Below are 24,044 nucleotides of genomic sequence, written 5' to 3'. Positions count from 1 at the left end.
ATACATGGTATACTGGTGTATGTTGGCTGTAATGTAATAAAAGATGTTGTCATCACAAAACATTTTGTTATTTTGAAACTGTATCAACCTAAAAACATCTTATTGTGAATCATGCGAAGGTCTCAGACCATCCCTGTAACCGTACTAGCTGAGGGAGTGACAAGGGACAGACAATGCTCTGTTGCTCCATCTTCAGTCCTCCCCGGTAGTATCTTTATCAGGCCAGAAAGAACGTGTTGTCCATGATCTCAAGCCTTGGAAACTGTCCATGGACATCGTCCTTCTAAATGCTTCTATATTTTTCCACATGTTCCCCACTGTGACTATTTTAATTTAGTAACTTTTCCTTTCCAGGTCTTCCACTGCTGGTCCAGAGGACCATCGCCAGAACCATTATCCTACAGGAGAGCATTGGTAAAGGGCGTTTTGGAGAGGTGTGGAGGGGCAAGTGGCGTGGCGAGGAGGTGGCCGTGAAGATTTTCTCCTCCCGGGAGGAGCGCTCCTGGTTCCGTGAGGCTGAGATCTACCAGACTGTGATGCTAAGACATGAGAACATTCTTGGCTTCATTGCTGCTGACAACAAAGGTGAGGGAGAACCCTGAGAGGCCATAGGGGAAGAGTTTGAGTTAGCACACACTAAGGAAGATTGGAATATAAATCAGACTTGAGCCAGCCAAAAGTAATAAATTATTTGACTCAAATAACTGACTGAGATTTGAGAAAGCAGATCACACAGTTGTGAGGCTAAATAAAATGCATGTCGGTTCTAAACCCTGCAAATTAGGCCTTCATCATTCTGAGTTTATCATCTGCAAATGACATTGTGGGCTTATGTGAACTTGAGCTGTCAGAGAAGAAAAGCAGATCTGCTAAAGGCGAAGGAGGTGCAGGCAACTGTTCACTGACCTTACATGTCGGTAGACAGCATTGGGGGGTAGCAGTTCACACAGTTTAACAGCTTCCCAAATGTTCAAACACACTCGCACAGACAAGTCATGGGTGATTTAAAGAAAGACAGCTCAGGATTTGTATTCATGTTTCTTTCTTATATATCACAAACAACAATGGAAAAGGACAATCTCAAAATATATCTCACAACAAAAAGAGCAACAATGTTCATTAAAATATCAATATACACGTTGGTTGATTTTAATGATTTCTTTATGCCCTGAATCCATTATTTGTTAGTGGTAAACTATAGAAAACCCATTATCATGGTTCTTGTATCTCCCACCTGTGTTTAAACCTGTGGAAAAGACGTGTTTAAAATGTGCTGAACTTTTATATTGGCACAGAGACTGTTCCAAACCTTAGTATTCACTCACAGAGAAGGACATGTAGTGACTGCACAATAAGATTAGATCAGCTAGACTGTAGCGGAGATAACTTCTTTTTGGAAAAGCACAAGGACATAACCACATTCTTTTCCTTTATCTCCCTGTTTGTCTTCCTGGTAATGTTCAGATAACGGGACTTGGACTCAGCTGTGGCTGGTGTCGGACTACCATGAACACGGCTCGCTGTTTGACTACCTGAACCGCTACACTGTCACTGTGGAGGGCATGATCAAACTCTCTCTGTCCACAGCCAGCGGCCTCGCTCACCTCCACATGGAGATCGTGGGAACACAAGGTGAGACCCGCACTCTTTTTCCCAGGCTCACGTGTTTCATCCTGTGGATACAAATATACATGTGCAAAACTATGTTTGCAATTTGACATCTACTAGTTTCATGGATTGGATTTGAATCATGGATTATTTTTTAATATGTGAATCACATAGAAATACCAGAATTTAATTTATCAAAATAAACTGCCTGATGTGACTCACTTATTTTCTAAAGACGATTTGCTGTTCATTTGTATTTACATTTTATGGTCTGTTTTCTGCAAATATGAGATGAAAAAAGGTCCTCTGTAGTTGGAAATCTATCAGCTTGAGTGACATTGTGTTTTTCAGTTTTGTATGAATGTACAGAAAGGATTACGTCTGGAGGAAAATAAAGGGTTCCTCAAGGCAGTGTTCATTTTGGCAGCTATTTTTGATTTAGTCTTAGTCTTTTGACGAAAATGCATTTTAGTTTTAGTCACATTTAGTCATTTTTATCCTTCTTAGTTTTAGTTGACTAAAACAAATTCCATTTTAGTCTAGTTTTAGTCGACGAAAACGAATTCCATTTTAGTCTAGTTTTAGTCACATTTAATAGCCACATTTAACTCTTTTCTATAAAAACAAATAGCTGGAGCCTAATAGTTCAAAAATATATATTTAATTTTAAATGTGAAAACAAAAAGGGAGAGCAGGTCAGACTGGAGGCGAACACAGAAACTGCAGCTCGGTAAAAACCAACTGCAGCTTCAACTCTGATCAAGAAGCTGAGGCGCTGATCTCTGATCAACTGAGACCAGAGAAACTCTGTGTTTTCACTGTTTCCATAGTTAAGAAGTAGTCAGTCACTGAGAGGCTTCTTCACGTGTACTAGCTCTGATCTTGTGTCTCTGAGCGAGTGAGCGGGGCAGGGTGCGGAGCTACGGACCAGTGCACTATCTGGGAGCGCACAGGCACACACACACACACAGACACACAGACTCACTCGCCCGCTCCTGATACATTTTCGTCTCGTCTCGTCACCGAAAGTTAAAAATAGATTTAGTCATAGTTTTTATTTTCAAAGATCCGTTTTTGTTACGTCTTCGTCTCGTCTTCGTCATGGAAAAAGGGTTGTTAACGAATATATTTCGTCATAGTTTTCGTCAACGAAATTAACACTGTCTCAAGGGTAGGCTTGAGTATGAGCTGATGCACATAGGCAGTGTTCGCTGTCACATTAAAAATAATGTCAGTCTGAGTGCTCACCCTTTGATTTCTTAGAGGTTTTTATGTCTGGGTTTTGTCCAAAGCAGTAAAGAATTACTTTGTAATTTCTTAATGTAAACATTTACACAAATTTACAGTTACCTATTTTGTTTTTGTCACCCATTAATGAAAAGCTTTGTTGCAATTTCAGTGACACTCTTGGTCCTCCATGCAGCCCATCCTTATTTCAAATAAGCCTTATTTTATTAAATATCAAGTATAATCCTCACCCTTGTCTTTTGTCACACTCAGGTTTTTCTTGAATAGGTGATAAATAGAATCTCCAGTTAGACATCTTTGGTGTCAGCGCAGGATCTTTGTTGAACTTGTGAATCTTTGTCTCTGTTCAGGTAAACCAGCGATAGCCCACAGGGACCTGAAGTCAAAGAACATTCTAGTGAAGAAGAATGGTACCTGCTGCATCGCTGACCTGGGTCTCGCTGTCCGCCATGACTCAGCCACTGACACCATTGATATCGCTCCAAACCACAGAGTGGGAACCAAAAGGTAACCTGACCCCTTTCATGATGTAAACAGGTTGTTATCAGGTTTATTAGAGCAGTTGACTTATGTTTGAAAAGACTTCTCCCCATCTTGTTCTGCGCTCACTGTACCAGGAGGTTATTGGTCATAAAGCTGTGCTCTATCTTTTGTGATGACATGAGAATTCTTTGTGGACAAACTCACCTTTACTTCGCTGTGTGGGCAGGTGTTAGGGTTGCGGTGTTTCACAGCAGGTCTGAGCTTCAAAACAAGTCAATGCAGGGAATTGGATGAGTAAGTAAAGAAGTCATCCCATTACTGCCACCAAATATACAATCTTCAAGAGGCTACTCTATTCCAACTCTGAAGGTTCTCCTGATTTTAACTGTGGTTCATATGAATCATTATGTCATTTTTTGCACGCATACCATTCCAGAGGGTTGATACAGGCACTTGTAACCCCTGGACATCACAGACCTTGAAATGAATCCCCTGCTAAGTCACCAAGGCAACCACAATGTAGCCTTGAGTCTTTCCTTTGAAATGTGAAGCTCAAGGAGGCTATGAAAAAAGTGAAGAAGACATTAGGACCAACACAGAGATTTTTAAGGAATATGTGAAAAGATCAGTCTGTGATGCAGAAGAGACCAGGAATGTGCGGGCATAGACGTTTTATCATTTAGTGGTGAGGGACTAGGGCTAAAACAACTCGTCAGGTAAGAGATTTATTAGTTAGCATAGGGATTATATTTTTTTTTAAATGCCCATATTTGTCTCATTTTTTCACTCGCCCCACCGGTCATAACTGTTATATTTCTTTAATTATTCTTTGCTTTTAGCAAAGAATAATTAGCAGTTCTGCATCACCTAAGCCGGCCACAGGCATTAGTGCAGATTTACATCCATGTTACGCCCAGTATCACGTCGTGGATCTGGAAAATAAACATTACTCCTTATCATTTCTGCAATAATTGACTGTTCCACCTTTAAATGTTGCCAGAGATCAAGGTATTAAACACTCATCGCATTTATGGTGATTTAGCGGCAGCCTGGAATCTATTTATCTTCTTCCTTTTTTCATTTTACTCTGGATGTTTCAGGGATTTGCAGATTTGTGTGTTACCATACAACAGATGCTGCATATTTTGATTAACTTAAGATAACCAGCAAATCTCTAAGTATGTTTTTTGTGAAATGGATCACAAATGTATATTTTTACCTCAAAGAGGAGCCTTGTAATTTTATAGAAGAGCTGACTACTTAATTTTAATAAAGCATTACTCAATAAGCAGGAAATCGTGCCCCTAATCATTATTTTCGGCACTGGTATTTTTTACATTTAGCTCTCTATTGAGCATTTGGAGCTATTTTTCAAATGGCCAAAATAAATCTTAAAGTCAATGACATGTATAAAATGTAACACAATGACAGTTGCATTCAGTTTTACTACTCATCACCTGTCACGAACAACCAACCCTGTTCCCTTTTAATCCAATAATTTTTTTTTTTTTTGCAATTCCAACAAAGTTTGATTAATATAGTTTAAGTGCTCTGTTTTTTTTAAGCCAAACTGTCATTATTTAACACTAATTGTCTGGCACAGCCCTACATAAATCTGACTGATTTTTTAAATACAAGTCAAATAACTGACTTTAAAAATGTCTTTATATTCCATGCTTATTAAATGTTACAATTAAAACACCCACTCAAATACGTCCCCTTGCTTTTTCCATTTCCACTCAACTTCTCCAGTTCTTTGTCTCTCTGCATCCATACTTCTCCGTTGTATAATGCAGGCCTGTGTAGCTGCAGGGTTGGAAAGGCAGCAGAGCACTGTTTCCTACACTCTTCTCCCTCCAGCAGTGATGGCAGCATAGCTTTTGCATTGGAATGATTTTCACAACCCCCCCCCCTCTTCTTTGTGGTCTTGTGTACGTCTTGCCCCATCCTCCTCCTCTGTGTACTGGTATTATGATGCTGCGGGTGTATTTCATTGCCACTAAATGATTCAGGAAGCCTTGGGTCATTGGAGACAGAGGCTCTGGCTTTGGATGAAATCCATGTTACATACTGATGATCTAATCCCCATAGTTCCTTTTAATTTTTTATTAAACTTGTCTTCGCGGTGCCAAGCTTTGAGCAAAGTATCAGATTTGCTTCTTTGAAAACCAATAGTTTTGTGTGAAAAGTAAAGGCATATTGCTTTTAGTCAAATAGTTTTTGTGCAGGAATCTGTTCTCAGCATCACATTTTTTCCTGTCCAGCTTTTGGCCGCTTGGGTCCTACAGTTATCTGACTGAAGAATATCTGACGTGTTGTGCTGATTGTTGTTTTTAATGTCATGTCCTGAGGGCTGAGTTTTCCTCTGTAGCTACATAGCATTTCATTTCTATGCATATATATATATGAAAATGTTAATATCTTCAATTTACCTTATTACAATGTCATCCGCATAATTAAGCCTTCTCTAAGTTCTTCTTACTTTCTACAAAACTATTGATTAAGGTCCAATGTTCACAGTTTGATGTTTTCCTCATTCATCTGAAGCAGCAGCAGTTGCTGAGGGAGGCCACCCGTTCATCATTTGTACATCAGTTAAAGAATTCGATTTTGACTCGGTCTCTTATGCCCAGATTGAAAGTTATTTGATTACACCGCTGAATCCCTCTCATTAGAGATCATCAGCACTGTGCACATCCATACTCGTAGGTTTAGCTCTAACTGATTAATCAGATTTCAGTGTGTACAGAGACTGACGCCCTCAGACGCCATGATATGGTCAGTTTTTGCTCCCTCCACTGCGCTAATTAAATAATGGCAGCACGGTGGATATAATGGCTCTTAACCACGATGTGGCACTTTTCAAATTGGAAGCTGTATCTTCACTTACATCTGCTCTGCCGCCTTCACATGGCTGCATTGATTTAATGAACTGAAGACTTTAATTCTGACAGATACATCTAAAAATGTAAACGTGTCTACTGGTTAATCGTGTTCAAATTTTGCACCAATCAGCATTATTCCACAAGTCCTGCTCAATTCCTCAAATATTTGCTTTCGCGTTTTTGAAAGAATCAAGAGATTGGTTCATAAGTCAGGCTCTCATTTATACACTAAAGTAGCTTTAGATGGAGTTATCATTCCTTCTCTTCCTTTATTCTTATACCCATCATCTGCTTTAAGTCTTCTTGCGAACTTTATATGAAGCTATCAGTTGCATCTGTGGTCTGTGTGAGACAAATCGAGTGAATATTTCCCAAAGTCTGTCCCTGGGTGTTTTTCTGAAGGACTTTGCTCTGTTTGTGTACCCGGACATGTTTCTCTGTTGAACTGAAGCAACAGAAAAGTAACCCAACAATAAACGAGAGAACACAGAAGAGACTATGCTCTTCTGAAAATACAGTACTTTTTCACACACAACTTTAGATTTTCCATTATCCCTTTTCCTCGTAGTTGAGAAATTAAAGTAAAGCATTAATGGGTTCATCAGCACAGAAATATTTTATACTTTGAATTATTTTTGTATGAAATGTATCTTAATATAAATAAACGGTTTTGGCTGTTGTTGCAACCAATGTTAATTGAAGTACATTTTTATCCGCCTTTGCTCTTAGCAGCTTGTTCTTCCGGCCGCGATAATTGTTGTCACTAATTGCGATACAAAATGTTCAGTGTTTCGTCTGCACCTTATGACATGTGTTTTGTTTAACCCTTGTATCATATTCACTTTGGGTAACAGCGCTCTGGCTCTCTCTAAAGACTAACAACAGTTTTATTACTGCACACGTACATGTTTCTATGTACTTTACATCTGCATGCTGCTCTGGCCATGAAACTGTCAAAGTACAGTTCAAGACCAGGAAAGTACCTGCGTGTCATAGCTCAGTACTGTTTCTCTAATAATCTCCAAGGGTGTCTCAGTTCATCCTTTTTGCAATGGGTGCTTAAATGTCTGAATAGACGGGTAACAGTCTATTATCTCTGCTCAGGTATATGGCTCCAGAGGTCCTGGACGACTCCATAAACATGAAACACTTTGAGTCTTTCAAGCGGGCCGACATCTACGCCATGGGACTGGTCTTCTGGGAGATCGCCAGCCGCTGCTCCATGGGAGGTGAGGATCAAATGAGAGGGGGAGGAGAGAGGGGAGGATGAATCATTGAGTGAATGAATGGACAGTTGACAGATTAATGGAGCAAAAGAGGAACAGAGTTAATTATGGAAATATTAATGCACCATTATCAGCCTAGCTGGAGGGCTGGATGCAGGAATAGGCCGTCTGAAAACTGTATCATGGAACCACCAGAATTTAAAACCAGAATATTAAACACAGTTTTTGTTTTTCTTGCAGGCATCCATGAGGACTACCAACTGCCCTACTACGACCTGGTTCAGTCAGATCCATCAGTGGAGGAGATGAGGAAGGTGGTTTGTGAGCAGAAGCTTCGGCCCAACATTCCTAACCGCTGGCAGAGCTGTGAGGTACGACTTGTGTCGCTGGATCTGCCTTTAATTTGCAGGGTTTTAGGGAAGAGTTCAATTTTTTTCTTCATTTTTTTATTTCCATAATGGAATGTATGAGGCATACCAGTTTTGAATCTGCATATATATATATATTAAACATCACAGACTGGTCCTGAGTGAAAGTATTCCTCATGCGTCTGCTCCCAGGTATTATATTCATTTTTAACTACAGCAGTTGAATGTTGAATCAGAAGTTTTCTGTGAGGAGTGGCCTGGGAGAGATAAAGGGGGTCTTGGAGATAGAGTTGAGGTGAGGTGAAAGGGACAGATCCATGCTGGTGTTCTGAGGACAATACGAAGAAGGCTTTTGTAGACTTGTCCATTGAATTGATTTCTCTAACAACGAACAGGTTGTAGCAGAAGTTGTTGGAGGCACAAACATTGTCATCGGACACATTTGCAAACTCGGCTAAAACACCATAATTTTCTCATTGTGAACAGAGATGAGATGTTTTAAATTGGGTGTAGAGCGGGAAAGTGAAATCCGATTCCATGTGGTGACAGGAGACACATTCAGTATGGATTTTAATACAAGGTGTGAACAGACAAACCTAATGCTGTTCTCCTGTGATTGGTTCTCTCTGTTAATACCAGGTCTTTTTCAGTAGTCCAGTGGTAGTTTTCCTTACATCCATACAAAGCAAACTGGAACGCTGAGTTACTGATTCACCATACTTCTATTTGTACCACTTTTTTTACAAAATGTTAACAAATATTGACTTTAAAAAAAAGTTAAGCTCAAGTCACCCACAATTCAAATCACTGATCCTTCTTTTATTATTTTACATTCCCCAAAAAATCATAGTATGTGAATTGTGAACTTGAGCTGCAAAATGTGGAGCACGATTATTCCCCATATGGAAGAAAAGATGATTAGAGGGGGCAGTTGTTTTGTAGCTGTCTGTTGGGAGATCGACAACATCAGACATTTAAAACCCGGCACCGAACTAAATGTAAGAGTGAACCTCTGCTGGATTTTTATGTACAGTTAGTCCATGTCTAACGTTGAAAACTGAGATATAGAAATGTTGCCAAGGTGTCATGTAAGATGTTATGTTCAACTTGTTCGAAAAGTTGTATTTGGCTTTAAGCCCAACAATCCTTCTCAATACCATCACTCATTTATATGATGCAAACATACACACACACAAACACACAGGAGTACAAGCATTCATCTCATTCCCAGAGTCCCCAGAGAGGAAGAAACCACTCAGCGTGTGTGTGTGCACGTGTGTGTGTTGTAACATCAGACTTGGGTTTCAGATTAATACACTTTATTATGGGCACACACATTTTCATTATTGATTTGTTGACTTAGTTGAGGGTCATTATGATTTAATTTGAGTTGCTGGTGCTAAATGTAAGCGACATTATTGTTTTGCGGCTCAGACATGATTGTAAGTTTTGCAGTGGGTCTGCAGGCCCTTTTGTATTTAAAATGTGCTGAGTTGAGATAATCAGAATGAAAACAGTTACAGTCCAATGTATATTCATTCAGTGTGGGTATTTCCAAGGGACATTATTCAGGGTTTGAGGACAAACACTGACACAGAGGAAATTGTCTGTCGCTCTATTATTCTCAATGAAAAGAAAGCTCACAGACAGGGTCCAACTTCCGAAAAAGCCTGTGTTGACGTTACACAGGTCAAGACTATTTACCATCAACCTGAAAACATCTTGAGCTTTTGTGTGATTCGGAGTAAACAGCCTTTCCTTTGCTTCTCTGCAGACTTGGTAGATTTTTTTTTTTTTGAGATGTATATATTGTTTGTATATATATTTCATATTCCTAAACTTTGTGAGTATGCACTATTTTTCAACATTTTAATTTATTTCCTAAAAATGATTCTTCATACCAACCAACTGGACTTCCTTCAATTATATAAGTCAAGTCAAATGCGACCCATTGCAATTCTGGTTTTATATTTTCCCACCATTAAATACGCCTTTAATTGTAACACAGCTTTCATTATATGTGTCCAAAAAAACAGTTTATTCACTTTTGACAATTAGGGTCATGTTTAGTGTTTTGTTTATACCCAGACACAGGCATGTCTGAGATCAACTCTCGCGCGCACGCACACACTCCACGCACACAACCAACCACTATTTAGTAGCAACGATTTGTGATTTACATTTCTGGGCTTGAAATTTACCTCTTCTTAATATGTAAGAGAACCTGGAATGTGTCAGTTGCAGTTTAGTTTATTTTTTGTTGCTAAAAAAAGGAAGGACAAATTTATGATGATAAGCCACCAATCACCAGGGCCTCTCATGTTGAGTAATGGGATTCTAAGAATAGCATGCACCTCATTCTGATGCCTTTTAACAAGAAAGAATTGTGTAAAGGTCCAATTACACCAACGCCACATAATATGTGCAGATTACTTTCAGGTAACACTGCACTGCAGGGTTTGAGTTTATTGGCTCATTAGACTTTCCTATTTTATTATTATCATGAGAGGCACATTACTGCCGATAAATGGCGTATACTGTAGTGTGCACTTAAGATGTTTAGTTTCTTATCCACCACAGAATACCATCAGAGACCATCCGATTGGTCCCAAATTCAGTCATGACAACGAGCCCATGAAGCAATTAGCTTCAGTGACTAAAACAATTGCAACAGATGGTGTGGCTCCCACAGAGCACTGATCTCAACATCCAGTCGCTCTGAGACTACATGAGGAGACGCTAGACACTGAGACAGACATATATTGATAGATTAATATAAAACAGTTGGGCCTTTGTGGAGCTATGAGTTCTACTGAGTGACATTCTGGTTTCTAATGATTCCAGTGATACCTTTTTTATAGAAAGCATGTGTATAACAAAAATGAGCAAAATTTAAGAACATGATCGAAGGCTGGTTACATGCCCTGGATAAATGTATATTTCACCCTCTGCTATTGTTTCTTCATATGTGCAGCCAATGACTAACTGATCTACAAGAGACAATTGAACGGATATATTGTGTGACAGCATTTGGCTTATCCAATTATCTTTTTTTGTCTTTTTATTTTGCTGTATAATGGTCTGCCTCTGAAATGAATTCAACCGTAGAAAGTAACCTCAGAACTGACACTTTTTATATGTCATTAACTTAAATAATTTGATCCAGTCCTTCCCGACTGTCTTTCTCACTTCTCTCCTTTCTCTCACGCCGACAAACACATAAATGCAGTGTCGTCAGACACATCGGACTGACTAAAAACAACACCATTTTGTCTTCATGAACATAAATATTGTTTATTTGCACACAGCTGTGAAATGAGATCCGACCACAAGAGAAAACAGCTTCGCACCAATATATCGTCAATCAGAGGTTGTTGTGTTGATAGTCGCCTATTTAAAAATGTTTGCATATCACCCAACCCTATCAAAATCCCCAAGTGTATGAAGTGCTTGGTCAGAGTGAAGTCTTGTACAGTTTTACCTCTGTGTTGCTGCTGAAGATGTTTATTTGAACAGTGGAGGTTCACTCAGTTTGCCTTATCTCCATAAAGCTGCAAATCAGAACTGCAGATTAAAATAAATGTAATTGTGTTGAAAAGCATTTTAACCTGAAGAATTGAGCTTCAGCTAGCAGTGGGTGTGTGTGTGGGGGGGGGGGGGACTTGGCATTGGTCCACTTGTTGAGGGCAGGACTGGAATGTGTCCGGCGCCTTGATGAAAGTTTCACAGATGATGCACAAGAGTCTCAACAGACGGACACAGTGAGAGACTGACAGAGAGTGAGACACAAACAAACATTGACTCATACGTACCAGATGCTGTTTCTAGCCCCAACCAACAGAGATGTGAAGACATTAGTGTAAACTTCGCTGGCTCTGGCCCTCTATCGGTCCAGTCTATTTACAATGTCTTCACTCGAGTCGTTTTCCCAGGATAGGCAAGATCGAAGCAATAAAGATTTAGCAAGAAAATGGTTTATGAAAGAGCAGGGACAAACTATATCAAATTGTGAATTCCTGAAAGTGTAAGTATGATAAAAGAAGGACGCGGTGAAGTTTTTCTAAATAACTGAAACTAACTTTGAATGGTCATCTCCTCAAACAGGATCATTTCGTATAGCTGCAGATGTGAGAACAGTTAAAATGTAGAGTGTGGAAACTTGGTCTCGAACTGGAAATATTATTTTCTTCACACCAGGCCATTTACATCAGTTCTTCGAGTTTATGTGGATGTTGTCATGGCGACGGCTCATTTTCACACTAACTTTACATTATGACAGCTGTGCTACAGTTGGCAGCATATTTCTTGTTTCTTAAAGAACTGTCCAACACGTTGTGTTTCTCCATCATCTCACTCTAAAGACCTTTCATCATCATCAAATCTGTCTCTATTTATACTACATTACATTACATGACATGTCATTTAGCTGACGCTTTTGTCCAAAGCGACTTACAATTAGTACACTCATGAGGGGCCATTTAGGGGTTCAGTATCTTGCCAAGGACACTTCGGTATGCAGTTGGGAGAGAGTGGGGTTTGAACCGGCAACCTTCTTGTTGGAAAACCATCACTCTAACCACTAGGCCACACCGCCCCTACTACAAGAGATTAGTGCCTTTCCCAGACCGCTCCAGAATGATGTTGTAATAATGTCACATTAACGTTTGTCCTCTCTCTCCTCTACAGGCCCTGCGGGTGATGGCAAAGATAATGAGGGAGTGTTGGTATGCCAACGGTGCAGCCCGACTAACCGCGCTCCGGATCAAGAAAACCCTGTCCCAGCTCAGCCAACAGGAGGGAATCAAGATGTAGATGCAGCCACCAAACATACATATACATACACGTCTTTGACTGGCATTCATATCTTTAGCGCAACAGCATTATTATCTTTAATATTATTCATCGATTCTTCCTCCACTTGTGTTTGAAGGGAAGTGAAGAATATTTTCCAGCTTGTGCTCTTATTTTCCGAAAACCCATTTCATTCATTGATAACCCGATAGATCCTGCATCTGAAACTCAGGGACCATTTGTGTGTGTCTGTGTTGCATTGGGCTGACATGCACACACGAATGGCTGGATCGATGGATGGATGGATTGATGATAGACAGATCAGATGGTTGTTTCTGAAGCAGATTAAGGAGTCAAAGGAACCCTCAACTCATTCTCCATGTTAATTCACTACATTCATCACAAGAAGTCTTTCAAAGACCCCTTAAAGGCAACTGGTGTCCCGCTCAACTCCAGCCTCTACCGCTCATACACCCCCAGCCAATTAGAGCTCACACCTCCTCAGCTAAGCTCAAGCCCAGACAGGGAGGACTCTTCAGTGGGGCTGCAGGTAACAATAATAATGTAATACTATGCACAACTGATTGAACAAAAGAAAATCAGTGAATATCTATGTCTTTTTATAATAATGTTAAGCTAAAGAAACTACTTTGGAGAAACATTTCCCAATTTAACGAGTTATACTACTCATTTTTATGCTAAAATAAACAGATGTTGATCAGGAATCCTCTCGCTGCAAACAGTGACTCGGCCATGATCAATCTAGATCATCAAGATTCGGCAGTTTGTCATGTGAAGTTGTTTGCAGCCCTACTCTTGGGTCATGTTACAGTAGCTATGGGGACTGAAGCAAGGAATCATGGTACTGTGTGTGCGCTGCTCTATGGGGTCCACACAAATACACGTCGCCTTCTTCTAGTTGAGTTGTAAAAGCAGAATCTCTCATCTTTGCAAGAATTTTCACCTGTTTTTACTTCTGTTATTGTGTTTCCCCGTCTCCCATCATGTTGTCAGGGAGTCGGATAGGTCAGTTTAATTTATTGTATTTCTTTTTTATTTTCTTTTTGGTGGCAGGGGATCTTTTGCAAAACCTAACAGGACATGATGACCTCATTCATTTTTGGCGAACATGCTGCAACATATGCAATTTACAGTAGATTAATCAGTCTATTTTCTATACTCTGCTAAACCACAAACACCAAGAACAACAACAACAATCAGCTGCCACCATGCCTGCCAAGCCAGCTGTTACCGGAAACTGCAGTGCTTTAAAAACCCAACTCCTCTCATGTCGGCTGCCGTGGAGTCAGTGTGCTGGAGTGTATGCAGCTCTTTGCGAGTGTGTGTCAGAGGAGGCCTGCCGAGCACTGCAAGCTCGTACTATGCACACCCAAGAATAGGGATGGAAAGCAAGAACGGAAACGCTGCACTTCACAACACCCACGGCACAGCCGGCACCCTGGTGCCATTTCGTCAAACCCACACCTCCCCCACCCTCTGACACCTGAACACCTCAGCAACAACTCATTTTACAGCTTCTCTTCTCAGCGGACTGAGTCTGGAAACTAAGCTCCAGCACCTCAAACTGTGTTAAGTTGGGAAAACTTCGCCACAAAAAGCTCACGGCGATTTTCAAAAAGAGACACAAAGACTTGTAAGCATTACTGTTGTCGCCCTATAAATGTAAACTCTTGGATTTCTGATTTGTTTTCACGTGTGTGCGCCGCTGACCGCGCAGTAGCACGAATCAACCTTTTTAAAAGGTTTCTTTCTCTGTAGGATAATCCACAACAAAAAAAAATCAGTGAGGTACATTCATTTAAATATAGCAAATGGATAATTACTAAGCCATAGGTTTTCCAGGTGTATGTTTTTTTTTTGTGGCAAGTTGTTTTTCTACTAGAATGTACATTTACGAAAAACAAAAGATGAAAAAAACTATGAACAATTATGTCATTTCAGTTTAGCAAGCCTTAAGGGACCAACGCAGAGGAGTCAGGATCTGCTCTTATTCTTTTCTTTGTTTTTGTTTTGTTCTGTCTTTTGAGATAAATACACTATCTTTATCATAGGGAGCAATGATACATGATTTTCTTTTGTTCTATCAGTTGTAAAGATAGTGTCATGATTCTATCTAAAGGATAAAAAAAATATAATGTAGCATCTAATTTCATAGTTTAGTTTGTTTTGTCCTGTTGCCAAAATTGCCATACATCTAAACCCATTCTCTTAATTTACAGATTAACTTGTGTTACTTCTGAAACATACTTTGTTATCATCATTACAGTTAGATACATAAAGTATTAAAAGGTCAAAAATGAATACATCCAGTGCATGAGATCTGCCAGTTTCAAAAAAATCCCACAGTCCCTTGATTGTTCAGCAATAAGTGCACTTCTGAACCACTTGAGGGTTTACCTGTGTGGCAGTTTGGATGTTGGTAAGTTTGTCTTGTCTTCATTGTTTTTCTGACAGTATGGATACATAACCTATTGATGTGCTGCTAATAAGTTGTCCACCTCGCTTTTTCCAAGTCGAGGTGAGGGCTGCCGTTGGGTGTAAATATCCTCAAATTGCCTAAATCTGCTCATTCTGTGCCATGTTGCTCGGATGCACATCCAGCACATTTGTCATTTGTTAGGCAGTCCTCTCAAAGATTTGCCGATGTGTGTCGACGCAGTGTTTGCAGTCGCGGTTTCCTGAAGAGTGGAGAGTCCACCTCTCTCACTGCAGCAGCTTATTCCACTGATGAGCTCTCTCAAAGTGCACATCAGTTCAATCAGCTGCTGTTTGGTGAAACGCTGCAGCCTCCATTGACCATGTCTGAAAACCACCGTGCCAATCTTTCAATGGGGTTCACAGGAGCTTTTTCTCTACACTTTGAGGCCCGAACAGTTGAAAATGCATCTAGAGACAGTTTTCCTTAGTTTGGACGATCCCATGCAAAAGCAAGGAAATCTTTTTTTCCAGAATCAAGTACTTTTACTTTTTAAAACCCATATTAGTGGCTTTTGTAGCAACTGATCATGTAATAACATACATAATACAAGTCTAAATTGAAAAAATAGTTTTAATAAAAATCTAAAATAGACAGGTCCAGTCTAAGTAGACTAAGTTTTTAAACTGGTTACTGCAACTCCAAGTCCAATGAAAACAACTAGTATGTCTCTCAATCCAACAAATACCTCCCCCCAATGAAAGGAATGTGTTGGAAATATAACATAAAAAAGGAAGTGTTCTGATACCCTAAATAATTTATGTTGTGCCTTTGGGCAACCATATGTTCACAATAGATTATCTATGAATTTGGAACTATAATAGATAATTAATTTAATAACCGTGGATTCTGAGTTCTTCGCAGTTTTGAAGTTGCCAAAATTCAGTGAGCTTTATCTGCTAAGGAAGACTGTGTAGTAGAAATGAAAAAGTAGTTTTTTAGTGGAGGTTTATATTGCTCGTCATTTCTAAAGAAAAAACTAAAATTTACTAAAATATCCAATGCCATTGTAAAAATTACATCTTCAGTTGCTACAGGTTTTATTCAGTAATTCCTTTGTTATCCTTGAAAAAATCGTTGAAAATCCAGTTTGACAAACAGCAGTGCAGGTGTGACATACCCACCTGTGTACCACTGCTTTGAGTCGCTGTGAATTCCTAAATATCTAGAAAGGTTCAGCAGTGGCAGAAGGGACTTAGACATCCTTGTAAATACCTTGTGGAGTAGACAACAGAAGAAAGCTATCCTAATATTTGAAGAAAGTAAAGTGGATATTGCTGCTATATTAAATACAAAAAGGGTGACAAACTATGCTGAATTAAATGTTCAATGTTTAAAATAGTTGGTCAACTGGGCCTTGCCAGGCGAAACCAGGGCCAATTCTTCTTCTTTCTAATCCGTGCGGGTGGCGGGGAGGGATTAGTGGTGGTACAGGAAACCCTACATTTTAAATCTCTACCTTCCCTTTAAGAAAGCCCTGGCTTGTCCTACTGGGCCACTGTCTGAGATTGAACCTGTACATTATGTGTATTCCATTTCAATGTCATTCTCTGGGACGTTAGAAACAACAATAGCTCAACTCAACAGCACCTCTGGTATGCCTCTACTCGGACAACCTTCATTCTGTCTTAAAGTCACCAGCAGCCTTGTACTTTTTCTTTTTCAAAACCCAAGATGACTTAACTGTAAAAAGATGTTTTCAGCCAATTGTTGTTCCTCTTGTGGTCTTTCTACAGCAGTCGTTCTCTCTTTTATTCTATCTTGCCTTTCTCTCTTGTCATTCAGTGTTGTCTTACAGACAGATGTGTCATTGCTACAAGGGCCACTTGATTGCAGTCACCTCTCTTGCCTCACAGCTCCATGATGGCTGAAGCAACTCGCATCCATCCCTACCAAATTTGAGTCCCTTGTCCCTCTGAACTCGGGGCGTGCTTGAAACTAACCAGTTTATATGACGCAATGAACTGCACAGATTTCCAGAAACTCTCTCCTTTAAGGCATTCATGGTGTTTGCCCTCAGTTCTACACAAGACAAGAGACAGAGGAGTCACCTGAAACCGTCTCACCTCCAGGCTGCATATTCCTCAACTTGTTAGGTTTGGAAAGTTCAGAAACCCGTCAGACACAGCCCAGATTACCATCCTGCTTTTAGTAGTAAATCAATATTGCGTAAGCATTATGAGATTGGATTGTTAGGAGGAAAAAACAAGGTGAATACAAAATTGATGCTGCAGAATCTGAGGTATTATCTTTTTAATCCCACACAGTTTTCTACTTTTTCTACAAAATCTGGTGCCTACATTGACCACAATGCAACTCAACCAGGAACAGTTGAATCAGAAATTTGAGCGTGTCATGCTAGAAGCAGATAATCTAGCATTTAGCTTCAAGCAGGGAAGACGAGGAAGTAAGGTGGTCTGGTAAACTCAATTCTCTTTCAGGTTGATTGAAGAAGGGCTGCATCCAACACAATGTAGTTTGTAGGTTACTGATCACGTCAGTTTGACCAACAACATGAATGTCTTCCAGGAGAGATTTTCTTAAGTGTGCTTCTTAATTTATATGTGAAAGCAGAGTTTACAGGCTGCAGGAAATGTCTGGAAACTTGTGTAGACATGGCTGATCATTTTGTTCAAGCTTGTTTCGAGCATGCATTGACCTTCGGGGTCCTTTTGTCATTGGGGTTAAAACTGTAAAACAGTTCAAACAGTCCACAATTGGGTTGTTATTTGGATTTTACTGTTTTGCTTGGTTATTTCAATCACTAAACCATTAGAAAATTTACAAAGAAATCCCACTGTACCTCCCATTTGTGAATCTCACCCCATCGTTCTCTAGCTCAGATTAAGGGGTGGGGGGGGGGGGGCACTGTACACTGCTGATATGCTGTGTCCATATAATTTCAAACCTCAGTACCCTGAACAACACAAGCAAAGGTCATGAGTGGGAGAAGTGCCATGGCTGAGCTGTTTAGTGACTCAAACCCAGACAAATATGCAGCCTGCTCGTGCATCACTTTGTGACTGAGAAAGGTAGAAAACAAAGAGTATTCTTCCGCTCTGTGAACATGGATGGAGGGACCATGACGGAGAGGTTATCATGAACTATGCCAGCAGCTCTACCGCTTCAAACCACGCACTGAGAAATTCCCACAGCTGTGAATGTATCAGACCTCTCAGAGCAAACAACCGATCTGAGCACAACCTGCATAGCTCAACCCAAAGGTCGTGGCAGCAACGTAGTGAGCATTGCAAATATCCGCCACACGCACGGGTCTGTTTCTACGTCTCTGCCTCTCGTTATGCAAAGTCTGGGCAAAACATGTTTGCCCACTCAGTCCCCCTGGGTCACCAGGATGAATGACCTAACTATGCTCGTATGATCCACACACTGTGAAGAGGTCCGTGTTAGGGTCAAAAGGTGGGACCGCTCACCTTTCGTGGTTTCCCTCTATAGTCTCGGCAAAGGTCTGAACACCTCAGTGCAGTGCTCAAAAGCCAGGGAAGTGTTATAGGTCGATGTGAAGAGGGGTTTGGGTCACTAAAGGGCTCAGGCTCTGCTCAGTCAAAGAAGTTTGCTTCTCCATTTGGTTGCTGCTGTGAGGCCTTTGTGGCAACAAGGTTGGCAGAAAGCTTTATCATGTTTTATTTGGTGCCTAAGTTTGACAAGACTTATTTTTTACCTTCCACTTTGAATGACAAGACTGCATGTGATTGTGTCTGCATTGATGTCTGCATTATCTGCTTTATAGATATCATCCAAAAGCTGAGATCCTTAAAAAGCATAGTTAACATTTTGAAAAGGTCACTTAATTGAAAAGAAAATACCTCCTTTTAAAGACCAATGTGTTTTACCTCACTGTAAATGTATATTCTTGATTTGTTTACTCCAAGTTTGCAATTTATCTTTCTCTTTTGTTTCTATGAAATGCTTAAAAAAGTTGAAGAAGAAAATTTGTTTTTCTTTTCAATTGTACTTTTTTGTCAAATGGCATTGTATTGTGTTTGTGTTGTGCCCAAGCAGTATACTATTCCTCTTTTACCATGCTCTGTATATGACCTGTTGGTTGTGTTCTGCGTGAGCTGTACAGTCAAAGCGCTTTACAAATGTCCAAGCCCCCTTCTGAGCTCTGGTTTAAAAAAAAAAAAAATGCCTTGTTCAATATATTCTTTTGTTTAACGAGAAAAAAAAAAATTTGAAAAAGAAGAGTCAACGTGGAGGTGGAGGAGGCTGGAAGTTAGGGGAAGGACTGTATACCCCTTGACAACGGTCACACTCCTCGCCCCACAATCCTCTTGGATTTCTAAACATATTATAATCTTGACTTTTTTTATATAGTATGTACAGATGAATGAGAGATCAGCATAGGAACTAGAGGATTGACACTTATGTTAACTTCTAACATAGCTGGAATAGAAAATGGTGTGAATAAAGAAACAAAGTTTCACAACAAGTTTTGTCCTCATTTATTGGCTCAGCAACAAACCTCTAGATGAATCCTTCACAGAACAGAAATCATCGAACTGGATCTCTGTATTATTGAGACTCTGATCTTCAAACATGGTTTAATTAATCCAGACTGAAATGATGTTAGCCATGTACCATAATCCAGATCATTCTTACCCTTCGTTTGTAAGCACCCTTCATACTCAGAGGTAGATTCAAAGTGCTGTACTGACATACAATGAAAAATCGAAAGGCACAATTTGAGCAAAATAAAGGATTAAGAAGAGAAGTATAAAATCTGTATCAAAATGTAGAAATTAGGTGAAAGGGAAGAATTATAGAAATGAAATATACCAAACTGTCGGATGATATTGAAAATACCATATCACCTTGTAAAACAGCTCATTTGAAGGCACTTCTGAATGAAAAAAAGTTCTCAAACAGAGTTTTATAATTGCAATGGATCAGGCGGTTGCTTCCAGCGCTGTACTGAATAGTGACTAAAAGCTGCTTCTCGATGTTTCGATTTGACCCTTGGCACCGCTAGCAGACAACTCCCCAAGCCACTAACAACCAATCACAATCACATACACACCCATAGTCCCTTTAGAGTCTCCAATCAACCTAACCCCCAATCTGCATGTCTTTTGACAGGGGTCACATGTATTTAATTTTTATTTCCTAACATGATCCCATTATTATTTGAGTATGATTTGTTGGTGTTAGGTAGAAATTCTCATCCAACTCTGCATCTCTTCTCAGCTTTGACTCATCAGCGTCAGCCGTATAATATCACAACAAAACATTACAGTACTAAAATATATATGGTTCAGCAGTTTTTTGTCCTTCGAGTTTAAATTTTCATACCAAGCCATACAATAGAGTAAGACCAGATTTGTTACAAGAATCTTTGTCTACATTAAATACAATACATACCTTGTAGTCAAGGTGCAGAAGAAGTTAAAATGTTATTCTCGAATCCCTTCGCAATTTGGCTGACATCAACAGTTATGGTTTTAAAACACCACAATACATGACATTTGAAACGGTGCAAACCACATTTATATCATTTTCAAACATGACCTGAGGAGGAACCCTGGAGAATTGGGTCTGGACTTTCTCCTGGATTTTCCTTCCACACATGAACAACACAGCTGCAGGCGCGTTGACAGCAGCCACCTATTTTCCGGAAAATTCGGGGAAGGGCTGGAACAGCAGGCAGAGGTTGTACGTACCGTCATCATTCTGCTGCAGAGATCATGTGATTATGTTTACATCACATCCACACCGTGTCTGCCCTTATCACCAAAAACTCTCTCCGCCATATTTGTATCCTTTTTTATATTTTTTTATAGTCACGTGTTAGAGGCGGCATCAAACATCGAACTGCGGAAGATCTCTGACGTTCAGTGCATGTCTGAAAGCAGCTTTTGCAAGATACAGTATCCATTTTTTATTGAAAACAGGTAAATCCACTGTATTGACCCACTTCAGTGTCACTCCCTGTGTAGCGTGCTGAGCAGCAGATGGGAGCGGTGAGAGTAATCAATACAAATCCCCCCATTTGGAATGTAGGGAAGGAGCCTGCTAGTGGGGGATGAACAGAGAAACGTGCACCCATGCAGCAAATGGAGTGACAGGAGTCCTCCGCCGCAGCTGATGAACACGTATAAGGAGATCTGTCAGGGACAGGTTTTGATGAGGAGGATGAATCTCCTCCCTGTGAAAGAGCACGGCAGTTGGATGTGTCACAGGCTTTGTCTCATTTCCCTCAGAGAACTTTCATATTAAAAATGTAAAGCTTATGGACACCAGTTGAGCAGCAGACGGGAGCACAGGGAGTGATCAGTGAGTGAATCCACTGACATGCTCATATCTCTGCCACCGCAGTGGAGCAGTTGCCACACATTTACCTGATGAGACATCCCAGCCTAGGCATGTTTATTATGATAAGGACGCTTTAGAACTGGAACTTAATCCCAGTATTGATTCCTTCGACTCTGACCAACCTGAGGCCGGTACCTCATTTGTAAGCAGAATCGACTGCAGGCTGCTCTGATGATGACTGAGCGTGTGGAGCATCATCCAGGCTCATTTTGATCCATCACCTCCACTGATTGTACTGACGCGTGTGATTGAAGTGCAGCCAGAAGACAAGCTACCAAACGATGGAGTGCAAGTGACACACGCACACATTACGTCCGTCTTTTGAAAAGAATACACTCAAACCGTTTCTAGTTTTATCCTCGTCTTTTCTCTTGCTCTATTTTTACTCGTTTATTTTTCACTCTCTGTTGCTATTCCTGTACATCTTCCTTTCTCTTTTTTTCTCTCATCACCTAGAGTGCAATCGAAATGCACCTTATTGTTTTGTTAAGGATCAAACCCACTAATCTGACCTTATTTCTCTTTCATTCGCCCCTCCTGCAGCGCCTGTACATCTTCTGCTTCCACAGGACCTCGACATTGTGCGGTTTTACCATTGACTAGGTGCCGCCCATCAGGGGTCCAATTCATTTAAAAATCTACTTCAAGTTATTATTGACCGACTAATTCCACAGACACCTGTCTGTGTGCCGGCTCCGCCAATCTTTGAGGCGCCAGGAACACGAAAAATATAATAAGCCGGGACAACTTGCCAATCCTAGCAGCTGCCCTCGGCTCCCCCGACATGCCTCTCGTGTCTTAACTCCTCAACATGTAATCTAGTTAGCTAGTTTTGAGTTTGTAATGTTTGAGGCATTTGTGAGCTTCACACTATCTTCCCTGTGACTGGACCAGGTTATTAGTGTTAGAAACTGATCCAATAGTTTTGTCATGATAGGTTTGTTTTACCAGTGTATTATTCACACTTGCTTCTCGTGTGCTGTTCCCTCGTCTGGGTGGTGTCTTGTTTTAAGTCATAATTTCTTATATATATATTTCTTTATACAGTCTGTGCTTTTCAGTATAAAATGAGTCTTTTAATATTGCGTTTTAATTCCTAATTGGCAACATTCCAGGCCTCCAGCTTAATTATACTCATTAATTTAACACTCCCTGGTGTTTAAAGCATTTTTATACTTTTATACTACAATGACTAATGATGTGTTTAAAGTGGTGGCAGAAATCTAAAACGGGCATCTGAAATCCTTGACTAAAAGGATACCAAATGGAAAACTTGATACCTCGATGGAGTTAAGTGAGGACATGTGTTTTTATATCTAGGGTGAACTGACATGTAAAGGTGAATTACCCTGTTTTCAACCCTGCACTGGTAAAAGAGAAAGTACTTTAATCTTACAGAGTGACTAGCAAATTACATAAATGCTAAATATTCCCTTGTGAGTATTTCACATCCAAACAATTCACACCAGCAGAGTGTCAATCCGTGACAGGTCCAACACTGATTGAACGGTTTTTTAATAGATTTGCATCAGCACATTCTTCAGGGAAAAGAAGGGATTCAACATCATCCTGGGATTAGGATCTTATCCTCCTAACTTGACAAAAGGATTAGGTTTAGGGTAAATTCCATTTTACAATGTAAAGGAATTTAAGGAGAGCTGCTCTGCCTAATGCAGGGTGTCATTGGGGTAGTTGAAGACGTGATGGGGATGTTGGTTCTTTATCCGTGAAGGCAGAATTTTATCCTAGGGTATTACTGACCCACAGCAGCTTCTGGAAGTCTGACTATAAGGTTAGATGTTGTGCAGCCTAATTTTCACCTTTGAAAGTTGTTATGGCAAAAACAACACTTTGACAAATGTATTTTCATGTGAATTAATCACATGAAATGGCCCCAGTGTGTATGGAGCAGTATATATACACTCTCATGAGCAAACCTGTGACTCATTGGCCCCTTCATGTATGAATGTGTTGCACTCTCCAATGGTGTGCCCCTGGGTTCCATCCTAGGTCCTTATAGGGATTATGCAAAAACTACAGCATTTCCATGGAACTTGGTGGAAGGATGGAACATGAGCCAACTTAAGGTAGGGGTGAGACAAATCAACATATCCAGGATCTTCTTTGACTTGATTTAACATTTCATTTCAAAGAATTTAGTTTTTCACAAATTCACTAAACTGGCATTTTGAGGAAACACGTTAAATTGTGGCTCATATAAAAATCACAAAAAGTCACAAATTAAACAATGTCCATTTGGAATCAAGGATGAATAAATCAAAATGTAAAGACAAAAGGAGCACTGTGACTTACCACAGCTAGCAGGTAAAACATACCTCTCTGGAATACTAAGGGGTGACAATAGTCACAGTGTTTGATGAGAAGGTGTATTTTTATCTCTCAAGCCTTCAGATGTGTATTAATCTGCTGCGGGAAATATGCACTGTTCCCTCAGAGTAGTGTCGGAAAAAAAATACAGAAGCATCTCTTTCAGAGAATTCCTGAGCCTTTTTTCAAAAATAAAACCTTATATTTTTGAGTTGTTTTTAAAGGTTTACATCTTTGAGTAGGAAGCGATGGGCTTAGAGCCAAAGACAGAGCAAGT

At 40.1% G+C, this 24,044-nt stretch overlaps 1 protein-coding gene across 2 annotated transcripts in view; it reads left to right on the top strand.

Moving 5' to 3' along the window:
• The window catches only part of tgfbr1b (transforming growth factor, beta receptor 1 b), a 126,794-nt gene that overhangs the window by 30,867 nt on the left and 71,883 nt on the right, over nt 1–24,044 (top strand). The window contains exons 4-9 of one of the 2 annotated variants that reach the window (XR_009911979.1): nt 355–585; nt 1,465–1,632; nt 3,207–3,363; nt 7,329–7,453; nt 7,691–7,821; nt 12,505–13,223. Coding sequence is in view for 1 of the 2 variants with exons in the window: in XM_062379527.1 (XP_062235511.1) it covers nt 355–585; nt 1,465–1,632; nt 3,207–3,363; nt 7,329–7,453; nt 7,691–7,821; nt 12,505–12,630 (938 nt within the window). In the remaining variant the exon portion in view is untranslated. Of the gene's footprint in view, nt 1–354; nt 586–1,464; nt 1,633–3,206; nt 3,364–7,328; nt 7,454–7,690; nt 7,822–12,504; nt 19,560–24,044 lie in introns of those variants that run through there. The other variant, XM_062379527.1, reaches the window with a different exon arrangement.

This window comes from Platichthys flesus, chromosome 21, assembly GCF_949316205.1.
Source record: "Platichthys flesus chromosome 21, fPlaFle2.1, whole genome shotgun sequence".
Lineage (NCBI taxonomy): Eukaryota > Metazoa > Chordata > Actinopteri > Pleuronectiformes > Pleuronectidae > Platichthys > Platichthys flesus.
Note: the sequence above shows the minus strand (reverse complement) of the source record. Positions and strands in the feature narration are given on the sequence as shown.